The sequence below is a fragment of the Herpailurus yagouaroundi genome, unplaced genomic scaffold (assembly GCF_014898765.1).
Source record: "Herpailurus yagouaroundi ecotype Mexico unplaced genomic scaffold, PumYag 188, whole genome shotgun sequence".
Classification (NCBI taxonomy): Eukaryota; Metazoa; Chordata; class Mammalia; order Carnivora; family Felidae; genus Herpailurus; species Herpailurus yagouaroundi.
This window is the reverse complement of record NW_024412419.1, coordinates 21,845,468-21,857,944: the sequence shown is the minus strand read 5'-3', so window position 1 is coordinate 21,857,944 and position 12,477 is coordinate 21,845,468. Positions and strand designations below refer to the sequence as shown.

General features: G+C 50.8%; 1 protein-coding gene across 3 annotated transcripts in view; it reads right to left on the bottom strand.

Moving 5' to 3' along the window:
• Positions 1-4,630: 4,630 nt before the first annotated feature.
• The window catches only part of DPYSL5 (dihydropyrimidinase like 5), a 103,872-nt gene continuing 96,025 nt past the window's right edge, over positions 4,631-12,477 (bottom strand). For all 3 annotated transcript variants that reach the window (XM_040496271.1, XM_040496268.1, XM_040496269.1), the window contains 2 exons: positions 9,502-9,670; positions 4,631-7,644 (listed from right to left, as the gene is read on the bottom strand). In XM_040496271.1, the coding sequence (XP_040352205.1) occupies positions 7,559-7,644; positions 9,502-9,670 (255 nt within the window). In that variant the 3' untranslated portion in view covers positions 4,631-7,558. The remainder of the gene's footprint in view (positions 7,645-9,501; positions 9,671-12,477) is intronic.

Sequence of the window (12,477 nt, the reverse complement as noted above, 5' to 3'; positions counted from 1 at the left end):
TCTGGATGTCTTCTTTGCCCATTTCTAAACTGGATTGTTTTTCGGGTGTTGAGTTTGGTAAGTTCTTTATAGATTTTGGATACTAACCCTTTATCTGATATGTCGTTTGCAAATACCTTCTCCCATTCCGTCGGTTGCCTTTTAGTTTTGCTGATTGTTTCCTTTGCTGTGCAGAAGCTTTTTATTTTGATGAGGTTCCAGTAGTTTATTTTTCCTTTCATTTCCCTTGCCTCCGGAGACGTGTTAAGAAGTTGCTGCAGTCGAGGTCAAAGAGGTTTTTGCCTGCTTTCTCCTCTAGGATTTTGTTGGCTTCCTGTCTTACATTTAGGTCGTTCATCCATTTTGAGTTTATTTTTGTGTATGGTGTAAGAAAGTGGTCCAAGTTCATTCTTCTGCATGTCGCCGTCCAGTTTTCCCAGCCCCACTTGCTGAAGAGACTGTCTTTATTCCATTGGATGTTCTTCCCTGCTTTGTCAAAGATTAGTTGGCCATACGTTTGTGGGTCCATTTCTGGGTTCTCTATTCTGTTCCACTGATCGGAGTGTCTGTTTTTGTGCCAAGACATGGGGTTTTGATGGTCGTTGAAAGATATTGAGACTAATATGGAAAAAATGTGTCCTTTATCAATTCATTCAGTAAAATTCAGATAATCCAAAATCATATAAATCCATAGAAAAGTTGCAACCTAACTTCCTGCATTGCATTAAAATAATGTTTCCTCAACATTAGCTTATTAACTTTATCTGTTTAGTGCCATTTTTTCTTAGAGTTTCTTTTTTGTTGTTGTTTTTTGTTTGTTTTAACATTTATTTATTTTGAGACAGAGAGAGCAAGCAGGGGACAGAGAGAAAGAGAGAGAGAGAATCTAAGCAGGCTCCGTGCTGTTAGCACAGAGCCCAACGCGGGGCTTGATCCCATGAACTATGAGATCATGACCAGGGCCAAAATCAAGAGGTAGACAATCCAATGACTGAGCCACCTAGGCGCCCCTTTCCCTAGAATTTCTAACTGGATTTTGGAAGGATAATTCAAACAGCAATAAGCTAATGGATACTTGTGTTTATCCAAAGGCCTTATGAAGTTGGGGTTATGTAGTGAAATAAAAATATTGTGTGCATGTGCGTGTGTATAAATGTCTAAATTTTGACACAGGAATCAGAAGTTCAGATAAAACCTCAAGAGCCTGTGTTTAATGTGCATATTTCTTATTGATCATGTGCTATTCTAAGATACCAGTATCTTCTTGTTCTCCCATAGTCAAAGTAAAGACTTTACAATTGATACTGAATAAAAAAAGAGTCATAGCTAGGAGAATCATTTGGCAAATGCCTGTAAAATTTAGTGCAGCACATAGTATGATATATTTAGTGGCTTAAGAAAGTTACATTTTGTAAAAAGAGGAGCTGGTGGGGTCTTAAAAGGGAACAATGTAAATTTAAAAAGTGATGCCAGGGGTGCCTGGATGGCTCAGTAGGTTAAATGTCTGACTTCGGCACAGAACATGATCTCACGGCTGGTGGGTTCAAGCCCCACATTGGGCTTTCTGCTGACAGCTCAGAGCCTGGAGCCTGCTTCGGATTCTGTGCCTCCCTCTCTCTCTGCCCCTCCCCTGCTCACGCTCTGTCTGCTCTTTCTCTCAAAAATAATAGACATTAAAAAAGTTTTTAAAAACAGTGATGCCAGATTTTATCTGGGTGATCAAGGTCAATATCAATAGTGATAAATCATGTATGCAGTATTATCCTTAATATGATGTGATTAAAAGCACACTTGGTTTCTGTGGCCTTCCTCCTAAAAATTCATAACCCCAGCCTAACCATTCATTTGAGACAAACAGTGGACCAATTCTAATAGAGAAGTCTTCTATAAAACACCTGACCGGTACTCCTCAAAACTATCGAGGTTATCGAAAACAAGGAAAAGTCTGACAACGGTCACAGCCAAATGAAGCCCAAGGGGACATGACAAATGTACTGTGGCGTTCTCGATGGGATTCTGAAAGAGAATAAGGACGGTAGGTAAAAACTAAGGACATATGAATAAAGTATGGGTTTTAGTTAATGAGAATGCCTCACTATTGGTGATTTAATTGTAACAAAAGTGCCATATTAATGTGAGATGTTGATAATAGGGGAAGCTGGGTGTGGGGTATGTGGGATCTCTCTGTACTATCTTTTCAGTTTTTCTGTAAATCAAGACTGTTCTAAAAAAAAATAAAGCTTATTTTTAAAAGAAAGCTATACAGGAACAGAATTTGTTCAGTTAAAATTTAAGGAAACTTTAAAATACAAAGCATCTAATGTATTCAGGAAAAATTTTAAAGGAGGCAGGATTCATCTGGCTAGAACTTAACGTAGGAGTCTTGCACTAATCACTATGCGGTTGGTGTAGAGGGACCGAATAGTGGTAAAGTGAGAATCTGGTACCTAACTTTGGAAATTTGAGCCACTGGAGTGGAGCTAGGAAGCAGGCCTTCCTCACAACCTCTTAGATGCCCAGGCTCCCAGCCAAAGATTTAGGACTTCGAGATGAAATCTAAGTTTATGTGTGGCAGTGAGACATCTAATGAACCTCTAAGCTCACTATAGTTGTGGGTTTAATTGATTAGATTGGCGATAATTATTTAGCTTTTAGGAAAGGTGCTTAAGAAGGAGCTGGAATTTCGAATGGAGTTAGAAATGTTGTAAAGTGTTCAATGAAGCTGTTAAATGGGATCATAGTCCCCTTAACAGTAAATGATGACAGGTGGTACTTATAATTTTTAATGGAATAATAAGTCTATACACTAAACTGAAAAGCTTAGGGAAGCGCCCCCAGACCTTCCCCATTCTGCTGTACCCATGGCAGAGCTGTGAAGACTCGGGGCTTGTCACAGGACACCCTTGTCCCCACTCACAGCAGAAGGACCCATTTTCCCCACCTCCCACAATGCCCTGCCCTTCACCTTTCAGCGATGGAATGAATTTTAACTCCCGATCAGGCATCTTCATAGCCTAATGAATATATAGGTATGCGTGAGGTGGCCAAATAAGTTAGTGCCCAAAGCACGACATATATGAAAGGTGGCACCACTAATTACCCTGGAGCGATAGACTTAACCCGGAACTGTCCCGGGAAAACCAGGACAAGATTCCCTATAGGTATAAATGTGTACTTTGTAAATATACCAGGGGAAGAAAGTGAAGAAATCAGCTTTCATTGTAAGACAGCGTCAAGTACCAACCAAATGTTAGATCCTTTACTGTTTTAGTGAGAAAGCACTAAAACCCTCATCTTATTAGATGGCTTTATTTTAAAGTCTGTGGTCTTTTATTTTCCGGCAACTGCATACACACAAAGGCATGCCGTGTCTTCCCGGGTAGCTTTTATTTTTTTCTCCATACACCATCCAATACCATGCACATGGCCTGCTGAACATGTGGCATGCTTTTCATCCAAACACAAAAGATTTTTGGCCGCTAGTCAAATTCTGGTGCGCTCCCACGTGATGGGAAATCAGGGTAATAGACACTTTGGCCCAGCACCATCCCAGGGACTCGGCATCCTTTGCAAGCCAGGTAACAGTGTTTCCATCTGGCTCAGAAACCCCACCAGTTTGTGCATACAGCTCACTTCATTACAGCCGAGTGCTTGGTCCCAACGCAGCACCCCGGGGATTTCTTTCAGTTCTGGCCTTGTTGGCAGGGTTGTTTATTTGGTGAGAAGTGGGAAAGTTCCTTTGCCACTAGGGTTTTGTCTTTGGGGGCTAAGAAAAAACTACAAGTGACCCCGTAGTACTGGAAACAATTTCACCCTGTAGTGTGGACGAGTTTGATCTGGTAATCCCTTCCAACATCTGGCTGAGATCTAGAGAGACGGTGGAGGTGATGCAGGTGGCAGGGGTTAGAGGGTATAGTAGACCAACCCAAAAGGTGGGGTTCTGGAGAACCAGGGAGCAGTCTGAAGTTCCTTCAAAGACACACTGGCCGGGGCGCCTGAGTCAGTTAAGCATCTGACTTTTGCTCAGGTCATGATCTCATAGTCTGAGTTCGAGCCCCGCGTCGGCCTCTGTGCTGACAGCTCAGAGCCTGGAGCCCGCTTCCGATTCTGTGTCTCCCTCTCTGCCTCTCCCCTGCTCACGCTCTGTCTCTCTCTCTCTTCCTCAAAAATAAATAAACATTAAAAAAAAAAAGAAAGACACACTGGCCTTTGGACAGCTCTGTCATGTGATTTTATGAGGTCACAGCTCCATTAGCCAAGAGTTCCATTGTGTAAAGGGGGGGGGTCTATGGGTTTCCAAAATGGTAGCCAAGAAAACAGGCAACAAAGGATAAGTGGGGGAAGCCTAGTTTCCCCCACCTCCTTTTGTATGTAATGCTTTCTCCCAATTACGGCTGTTTCAGTTAACCCAGCAACCTTGTCCTGGGAATCTGGCATCCAAAGCCTTGCTTTTGTCCCCACCAGGAAGAGGACAGAGCCCCGAGTGCCGGGCACTGAGGCTCCCACCTCTCAGCGAGCTGCTACCTGCCACCCGACACGAGTGAAAAACCAGAGCTGAATTTTCTTAGCAACCGAAGCCTCGCCCCTGCCACTGTGGAAGAGGTCCCCTGTCAAAGTCCCTCTTCTTTGAAGAAACACAACTGAGACCAGGTGAGAAGTAGCTACAGTTTAATACAAACCTGCACCAGAACACAATGTGTCGGGCTGTTTTGTTTTTGCCTCAAACAGGTGGCCAAAGCACAGGACCATGTGTCATCTTGGGGTTGACACGATCTTAGCACCATGACGTTTACAGAGGAGTGAGAAGTCACTTGGGTGCTGGAGGCTCCATCCTGACCCCAGGCTGTGCCTGCCGCCCGGGCAGCTGGAGAGGGTGGTTTGGGTTTTTGCGTGGTTCTGTGGTTTCTGGGTCAGTATCGGAAAAGCCCTCATAGCGGCATCGGCTTGACAGAGACCTACTGTGGACTCCTAGCACTACACACACGCACACGCACACGCACACACAGTAGCACAATTTTCTGGTAACTTATTCCCACAAACCTAGAGAGCAGCTAAGGCAAGAACAACAGTATTTATTCAGCAAGTACAAGACCAGTTTGAGAGCTGCATTCAGTGCAACCAGAGACCCTTTTCATTCCAACCAGGGGCAGTGGGGCTGCCGATGGAGCCGGCTGGAGCTCTGCACAGGGGCAAGGAGCGGGTGGCGGAAGCGGACCGTTCATGTGGTCCCCTGAGCCTCCTGATCTTCCTCTAGAAGCTCCCGGGCGAGGGTGGGGTCTATGAAAGATCGGGGCTGGGGGTGGGGAGGGTAGATGAAGCGGAAGGCCTGCGGTGGACCACTCCAAGCCGTGGTCTCCTAGAGCCACAGACCATGCATCTCTCAGGCAGAGGCACTCAGAGAAGGTAAAGCTTTCCTGGCCCAAGCAGGGACACTCTGCCCGCTGGCCACCACCACTGCTCGGCTCTTTGGCATCTTCCCAAGGCCCGCGACCCAGCAAAGGGCTGGAAGGGATAAAGATGGTGATGTGCACTGTAGCGAGGGATCAGGGTCACAGTTTCCCAGGCCCAGATCCCTACCTCCCGTCCCCGTGGGTGCCTTTGCTCCCTCTGCTCCCTGGGGTGCCGTCTCTGTCCTCTCAGCCCCTGAGTGAGTGAGGAAGATGAGCTTGAAGGGAGAAAAGAGGGCGTGGGGGTAGCGCAAACCACACGGCAAGCCGCCAACACGGATCTAGTCCTGGCTCGAGCAGTGAACACGCGTTAGTTTGTCTACAAGGAAAATCTAGCTATCTGTGCAAAACAAAGCAGAACGCCTACCAAGGGAGTCAGTCTTCCGGGTGGTTGAATTCTCGGGTGGCATCTACAAGGGACGTCGCCCCTCCTCCTTTCCACAGCGGGGGGGAGGCAGCCACGCCCTTAGGGGTGGTCCTGGACACTTCTGGGGTCAGAAGGCCTAAACCTTCTGGGTCTCATCTGCGAAATGGGGACCACAATACACGCTCTGCCGTTGCGAGGAGCAAGCGAGCGCTCGTAGATGCAAGTGCTCTGACGACACGTAAAGCACGAAAGAAACGTGCAGGGTAGGACCGCTGGCCCGAGTCCTGGAACAAGCCTGGGGTGCGCAAAGCGATGTGGAACGTGAAATCACTTCCCCGAGGGGAAGGCAAAGCTTAAGAAGGGCAGGTGGCTGGGCTGCTTCCCAGCTCGCTCAGGGTGGATGGAGATCACCCGGCCTCTAGCGTCTCCATGGAGACCTCCCGGCGCTTCCGAGGCAGGGAGGGCTCGGCTGGAGGTGGGAGGAGAGGGAGGCCACGGGCAGGTGAAGGTGAGGTGCTGACCACGGGGCTCCACGGCACCTGTGCAGCAATGTGGGTTCTCCAGCCCCGTCCCGCTGGCCTGGCCTCCAGCCCACTCCCTCCCTGGTCCCGCTCCCCCTCTCTTAGCAGGCACGAGGCCTCTTGCCAATCACACAGGAAGAGCGGCCGGGCCTCCGTCCAGCAGGGGGAGGTTACAGGAAGCTGGCTGGGGGCGTGGGGGTGTCAGGGCTGGGAGTGACCAGAGCCAGAGATGGGAAAGGTGACTCCGCTCCCCGACGGTCCCCGGGGCACCCTCTCAGACTGTAGGGAACTATACCAAGAGGGGAGGGGACGGGAGGAGGGCCTGGGACAAGGCCTCGGCAGCCTGGAAGGCCCCAGGTTGGGAGAAGAAGGGCCTGTGAGTCCAACCCCTCACCGCCCCCTCCTCGTCTGTGCCCTAGGCTGTCTGGTTGGTGTCGAGTGCAGCATCTCTTAAGGTCCACATCTACTCCTGTTTCTATGCTATGCTAGTGACACGAAGCACCGTTATTTCTCACAGGATGCACAAACAAGTCAAACCAAACCACTGCGCAAACCAAACGTGCAAAACAAAATCATGTACACGCGCCTGGCACCAGCCCCGTGCCCCACCCAGCTAGCCCCTCCGGGCCTGTGACTCCCAGAGGGTGGGGGGGGGGGGGGGAGGAAGAAGCTGGCGGAGGGTGCGGAGCGCCCCAACCACACCCACACAGGGGCCAGCGTGGAGTCAGGAAAAAACGGGACCCCCTGGGCACGGCCGGGAAGCCAACACCTGTCTGACTTGGGAAAAGCGACCGCGGGGCCTCCTCAGGGGGAGGGGGTCCTTTTCCTCTAACACACATCTGCTAAAGTGCTCCGGACAGCTGGCGGGTCAGCCAGGGGGCAGGGCACTAAAGTCTGGGCTTTCCCAAAGCCAGCACATGGAGGCGGGTGTAAGAGGAGGGGCTGGGCCGGGCTCTATGCATTGGGCTCTGTGCATAGTGTGGGTTTCCCGGGCCCCCCAAAGCCTGCCGAGGCCAAGGCAGGAAAGGACTGCAGAGGGAGGGACACATCTCAAAGTGCCTGTTCGGGTTGGCTCGAAGCACAGTGAATCGCGTGTCAGACATGGGGAGGGCTCCCCGGGTCCCGTGGCCCCCTCAGGTGGTGTACTGCCCAGCCCAGCCTCTCCCGCCCCCTGCAGCTGCGGCCGGAGGGTGTGCGGGCTGGTGGCAGTGGTGCGTCCTCACGCGGGGGGCTGGTCAGTGCCTTTACCAAATGCCGCTTGACCTGCCTCCGGGGGGAGCGAGGATCCGAGCCGAAGCTCGCTTTGGAACATGGTCATCGATTTGAGAACCTGCAGAGAAGGAAGCAGGGGGTGAGCTCGGCTGCTCTTGCCTGGGTTATGACTGCACGGCCACCATTCCCCGGCGGAGGCCCTCTGTGGGGACGATCTGTCTGAACCCTCACAACCCCATCCGGTTTTACAGGTGAGGAAAACGAGGCTCAGGGAAGTTAAGTGACTTGCCCAGTGTTACGCAGCGGGTAGGTAGGTGGTAGAGCCTGGATTTGAACCCAGGTCTTTCTGATCGAGGGCCTCTCCGATGAACTGCTACTCTGCTACCTTCGCTGCTCCCAAACCTGGACATGTGGTCTCTTGTCAGGCACACGGACCGTCAGTCAGCCCGTTAGCACGTGGGCCTTTGTATACGAGCCTCAGTGAGTAAGACAGGGAGACGGCTGGGCCCTCCGTTGTTCCGGAAAAATCAAAGAACCACACCCCAAAGGCCCAGCATCTTGAAATCCCAAGACTCAGAAAGTGGCTTGGTGCCCTAGGGAGCGAGCGGGACATTCTTCGGCCCAGCCTGCCCAGGAGAGAGGAGACCGGGGTGGAAGGATATTTGCCCAGTTGGAGAGAGGCCTGCCCCGAGACCTGAGCGCCGAAGCCACTGGCCGCTCCGAGGGCCTTGTGGCTTCTCGTGGGCCTGGCTGCTGCAGGAAGGGCCGTGCCCAGGCAGCCGTGGGAGCCTACACCTCCTGGGATGGCAGGGCCTGACCACGACACTCGGCACCACGGACTCCCTCCCGACTCCCAGCACACGTGTCTTGTCCCTGGTGGGACTGGCGGTGGCCTTCAGGGCGGGGGCAGGGGGATAGTTATCTTGGCACTGAGATCACCTCTGAGGATGGAGAGAGCGGTGGAGAGGACCCCTCCTCACAGACCACAAAGTCCTCAAAACCTCTAAACAGGAACCACGTGTCTTCTGCCCCCAGCACATAGGGGGACACACAGGAAGCTCGGCGGGCAGCCCCCTCCCTCGGCCTTTCCTATCATAACAGTAAACGCCACACTCTGTGTGGAAGGATCTGGATCTTGGTCCTCTCACCGTTTGGGTCCCGGTGTGGCCCTTGCAGAGTGATGCCAGGCCTCCACCCGGTCCGACTCTGAAGGCCGCTCAGCGTGTTCAAGGAGACCCCGTCCTGCCCCTTTCAAGCTGGGGTCGGGGGTGGGGTCCCAGTGTCCATCAAAGCGGCCTGGAGGACCAGGCCACCTTACCGTGCTCATTCTCCACGGAGGGCTACCATTTTTGTGGCAACGACCCCCACCTTTCGCTACTGCAGAGCACCTGGGATGTGAGTTATTGACAGTAAAGTCCCAGAACAACCCCGCCCCCCATATATTATATGTGGTATTACATATACTACAATTGCTGACAAAAACGAAGGCGCCAGAGGGACAAACACGGGGCTGAGGCGGGGGAGGAAAGGGAACAGGGAAATACCTTTTTAGAGGCTGGCAAGGAGCAGGGATAGGGACAGGGAGACTGCATTGGGGTACAGTCCCACGTAGCAGAGAGGGTTAACCCTTCAGAGCTCTGATCACCCCTGGGGCACCCACTGTGTGCAGGGCCCCGAAGATGTTTCAAGGGAAGAATTTTCTGAACTTAGAAACTGCGGGGCGAGCAGCAGACAAGCCACAGCCTCTTGGAATGACTAGTGCCCGGGGACCCGAAGAGCCCTCCCGCCCCTCCTGATATTTTGTGTCTCTATGTGGGACCCAACACCCATCTGCAGACGTGGGATGGGGTGGTGGGGGGAGGGAGAAGACAAAGAGAAAAAGCCACAGAAGTCCCGCTGCCAGGGTGGGCCTGTCCTCCGGCCACCCCGCTGAGGTAGAGCCACGCATCCCAGCCGGAGCGGCCCTTGCTCTTACCAGAGAGGCTGAAGCTGGACTCGTGAAGGTCCCTCATGCCCCCGTGTCGGGTAACGGGCCGAGTAGGAGTGTCTGCGAGTGGTGTTCCCATCTCTTTTTTCCCGGGATGCACAACGATAGCTACGTCCCCCAGGTAGGGAGTACGGTCCACTCCTCTAACCTTTAAGGTCTAGCGAAGGATGGAGAAGGAGGAAATGGGAAAAGAGAACATCATCAGAGCCCAGACGCCATCAGAGCCCAGACGCCATCTCCACCAGAGCCTCCTCGATGGCCGGCAGGAGGTTGGATGCTGCCACTCTTCTCAGGACCCAAATGACTGCCTGCGACAAAAGTTTCTTACTGTCTTGAGCTCAGGAGTGGAGTCTTTTACCTCCCAGTGTGTGCACGTGTGTGCATGTGTGCGGGCGCCCTTGCATAGAGGGGCCCCCGCGGGCCCCCCCTCAACATTGGTGGAATCCTCTCCAAGGCGGCAGGTGGATTTCTGGGGTATTCCCCACCCACGGAGCAATGTTATCCCCCCACGGAGCAATGTAAGCCCACGCCAGGCTTCCAAGAGGCCATGCCTTTTACTGTGATCTGACAACTTTGTGGGGAGAGAAACCAAATACAGCCGATTTGGAGAGGAGAATCCCCAGTGGCAATGTCAGTCACTTTTGTACTCACAAAGGCAGCAAAGTTAAGAGCCTATGTTTGGTATCTAGACAGCCTGGGTTCCAATCGCAGCTCTGCGACCTTATGCAAGTTACCTAATCTCTGTGCCTGTTTCCTTATTGGTAAAAATGGGCTGACCGTAGTGCCTATTAGTACTACATATAGAATTGTTAGGGGATCAAATGAATTAATACACATACAGCTCTTCGAACTGCTCTGGCACATGGCAAGTGATGTGAAAGCACCGGGAGCTGTAATTAGGGCAGAGGTCATTTCCGTGTGCTTATTCATGCTGCTGTGAGGACAAAGTGAGTTGGGGTGTGCTCAGAAAGTCTGAAGGAGCAGCGTGGATGATCTACATGCCAGGCACTCGTCCGGGGCATAACCTCCATCTCCTTGCTGCTTCCTGAAAATTGTTGCAACCACAGACAATGGGGGATTTCTTGAAGGATCTTCAGCCTCCGTATTCCTTTATATTCTCCAACAACAGACCTAGGGTTTAGCTCAGCCCTCAGAATGTCAAGCCTGGTCTGAACTGTTTTGGCCTCTACCAGGCTGCACGTTAGCATCCTGGCTTGGGAAGCTGGGGTCCCAGTGGTGAAAGGTGGAAACACCAGCTGAGTGAAAACGGAGTTTGTGACCTTGGCAGGTGACAGCCGCTGCCAGCCCCTTCGTTACTGGCTGTATACCACACCCTCCCAGAGAGGATTTCTTCCCTGAGACCCACGCTCTTTAGGGACTGATCACTGACAATTTTTGGAAAATGAGACTTTTTGATAGTTTTCTTTTTCTGCATACAAGTGCTCCTTTACTTTAACAGAACTGGCTTTTTCTTGGGACCCTTACGTTGTCGTTGTAATAAATGCTTTAGATAAAGAGACTCTGGGTTGAATTGATACCAATCCTGGAAACTGGGGCTCTTCCATGGTGGCTGACCCGAGGGGAGCGGTGTGTTGTGAATTGGGATCTATCTCACTTTTTTATGAGGCTGCCTTTTAGAAGGGCTTGAAATACTCTCTCCGCTCTCTTGTGACCCAATTTCCTGAATACCAAATGCCTTTTTTTTTTTTTTTTGGAAAGATCGCAGAACCGTCATTCTTTTTGTTTCATACTGAAATATAATTCACATGCCATAAAACTTGCCATTCGAAAGTGCACAATTCAGTGGTGTTGAGTGCATTCCCAACTTTGGGCCACCGCTGTCTAATTCCCAAACATTTTCATCACCCCCAAAAAGCAATCCCACACCCGTCTGCAGTCACTCCTGTTCCCCACCCCCTGGCCTTAACTAACCACTAATGGATCTTCTGTCTATGGACATTACGGACACTTCACATAAATGGAATCTTAAACTATGTGGTATTTTGTGACGAGATTCTTTCACTTGGCGTAATGCTCTTAAGGTTCACGTGTGTTGAATGCAGCATCTATGAGGACTCCATTTCCTTCTCGGGCCAAATAATATTTCACTGAATGGCTATACTTCATTATGTTTATCCATTCAACAGTTGATGGACGTTGGAGGTGTTTCCACTTCTCGGCCTCTATGAGTGATGCTGTTATGGACGTGTACGAGGTTTTGTGTAGACACCTATTTTTACTTCCTTGAGGATTTTCGCAAGAGGAGAAATGCTGGCTTCTCTGGTAACTCTAATATCTAACTTTTGGGGACGTGCCAAACTGTTTTCCAAAGCGGCTGCACCATTTGACATTCCTTCCAGCCACGAACAAGGGTTCCCCTTTCTCCACATCCCAACCGACACTTGTTTTCCAGTTTCCTTTTTAAAATGACAGCCACCCTCGGTCAGACATTGTGCTGTATGAACGAATCACTCTCACTGCTCTTGCCGGCGCTCCCTCCAGAGGCTGGCTGAGGCCTTGTGCTGCGGGTTCACATCTGAGGAGCTTTCTGGAGATAGATGGCACCATTCGCCTCCTGAGAGCCCCTGAGAGACCCTGAGTTTGCTTTTGGATTGAACGCGGTGATAACTGAAATCATGGGTTTTTTTTTTTTTTTTTTTCAGGGAACCCAAGTCTGCTCCCTCACAGCAGATCTGGCTTTGGATTTCTTCCTTTGTTGGCCTTTGGGAGAGAAGGGTGTTTAGTCATTCTGAGAACTCTGGGACCTCACGTGTGGAAAGCTGGCAGAGTTGATCTTCTGGTGTTAACATGGCCTGCTTACTTTTAGGCTTTAGATGACTGCTTTTCTTTTCTTTAAAAAAAAAAAATTTTTTTTTATGTTTATTTATTTTTGAGACAGAGAGAGACAGAACATGAACAGGGGAGGGGCAGAGAGAGAGGGAGACACAGAATCTGAAACAGGCT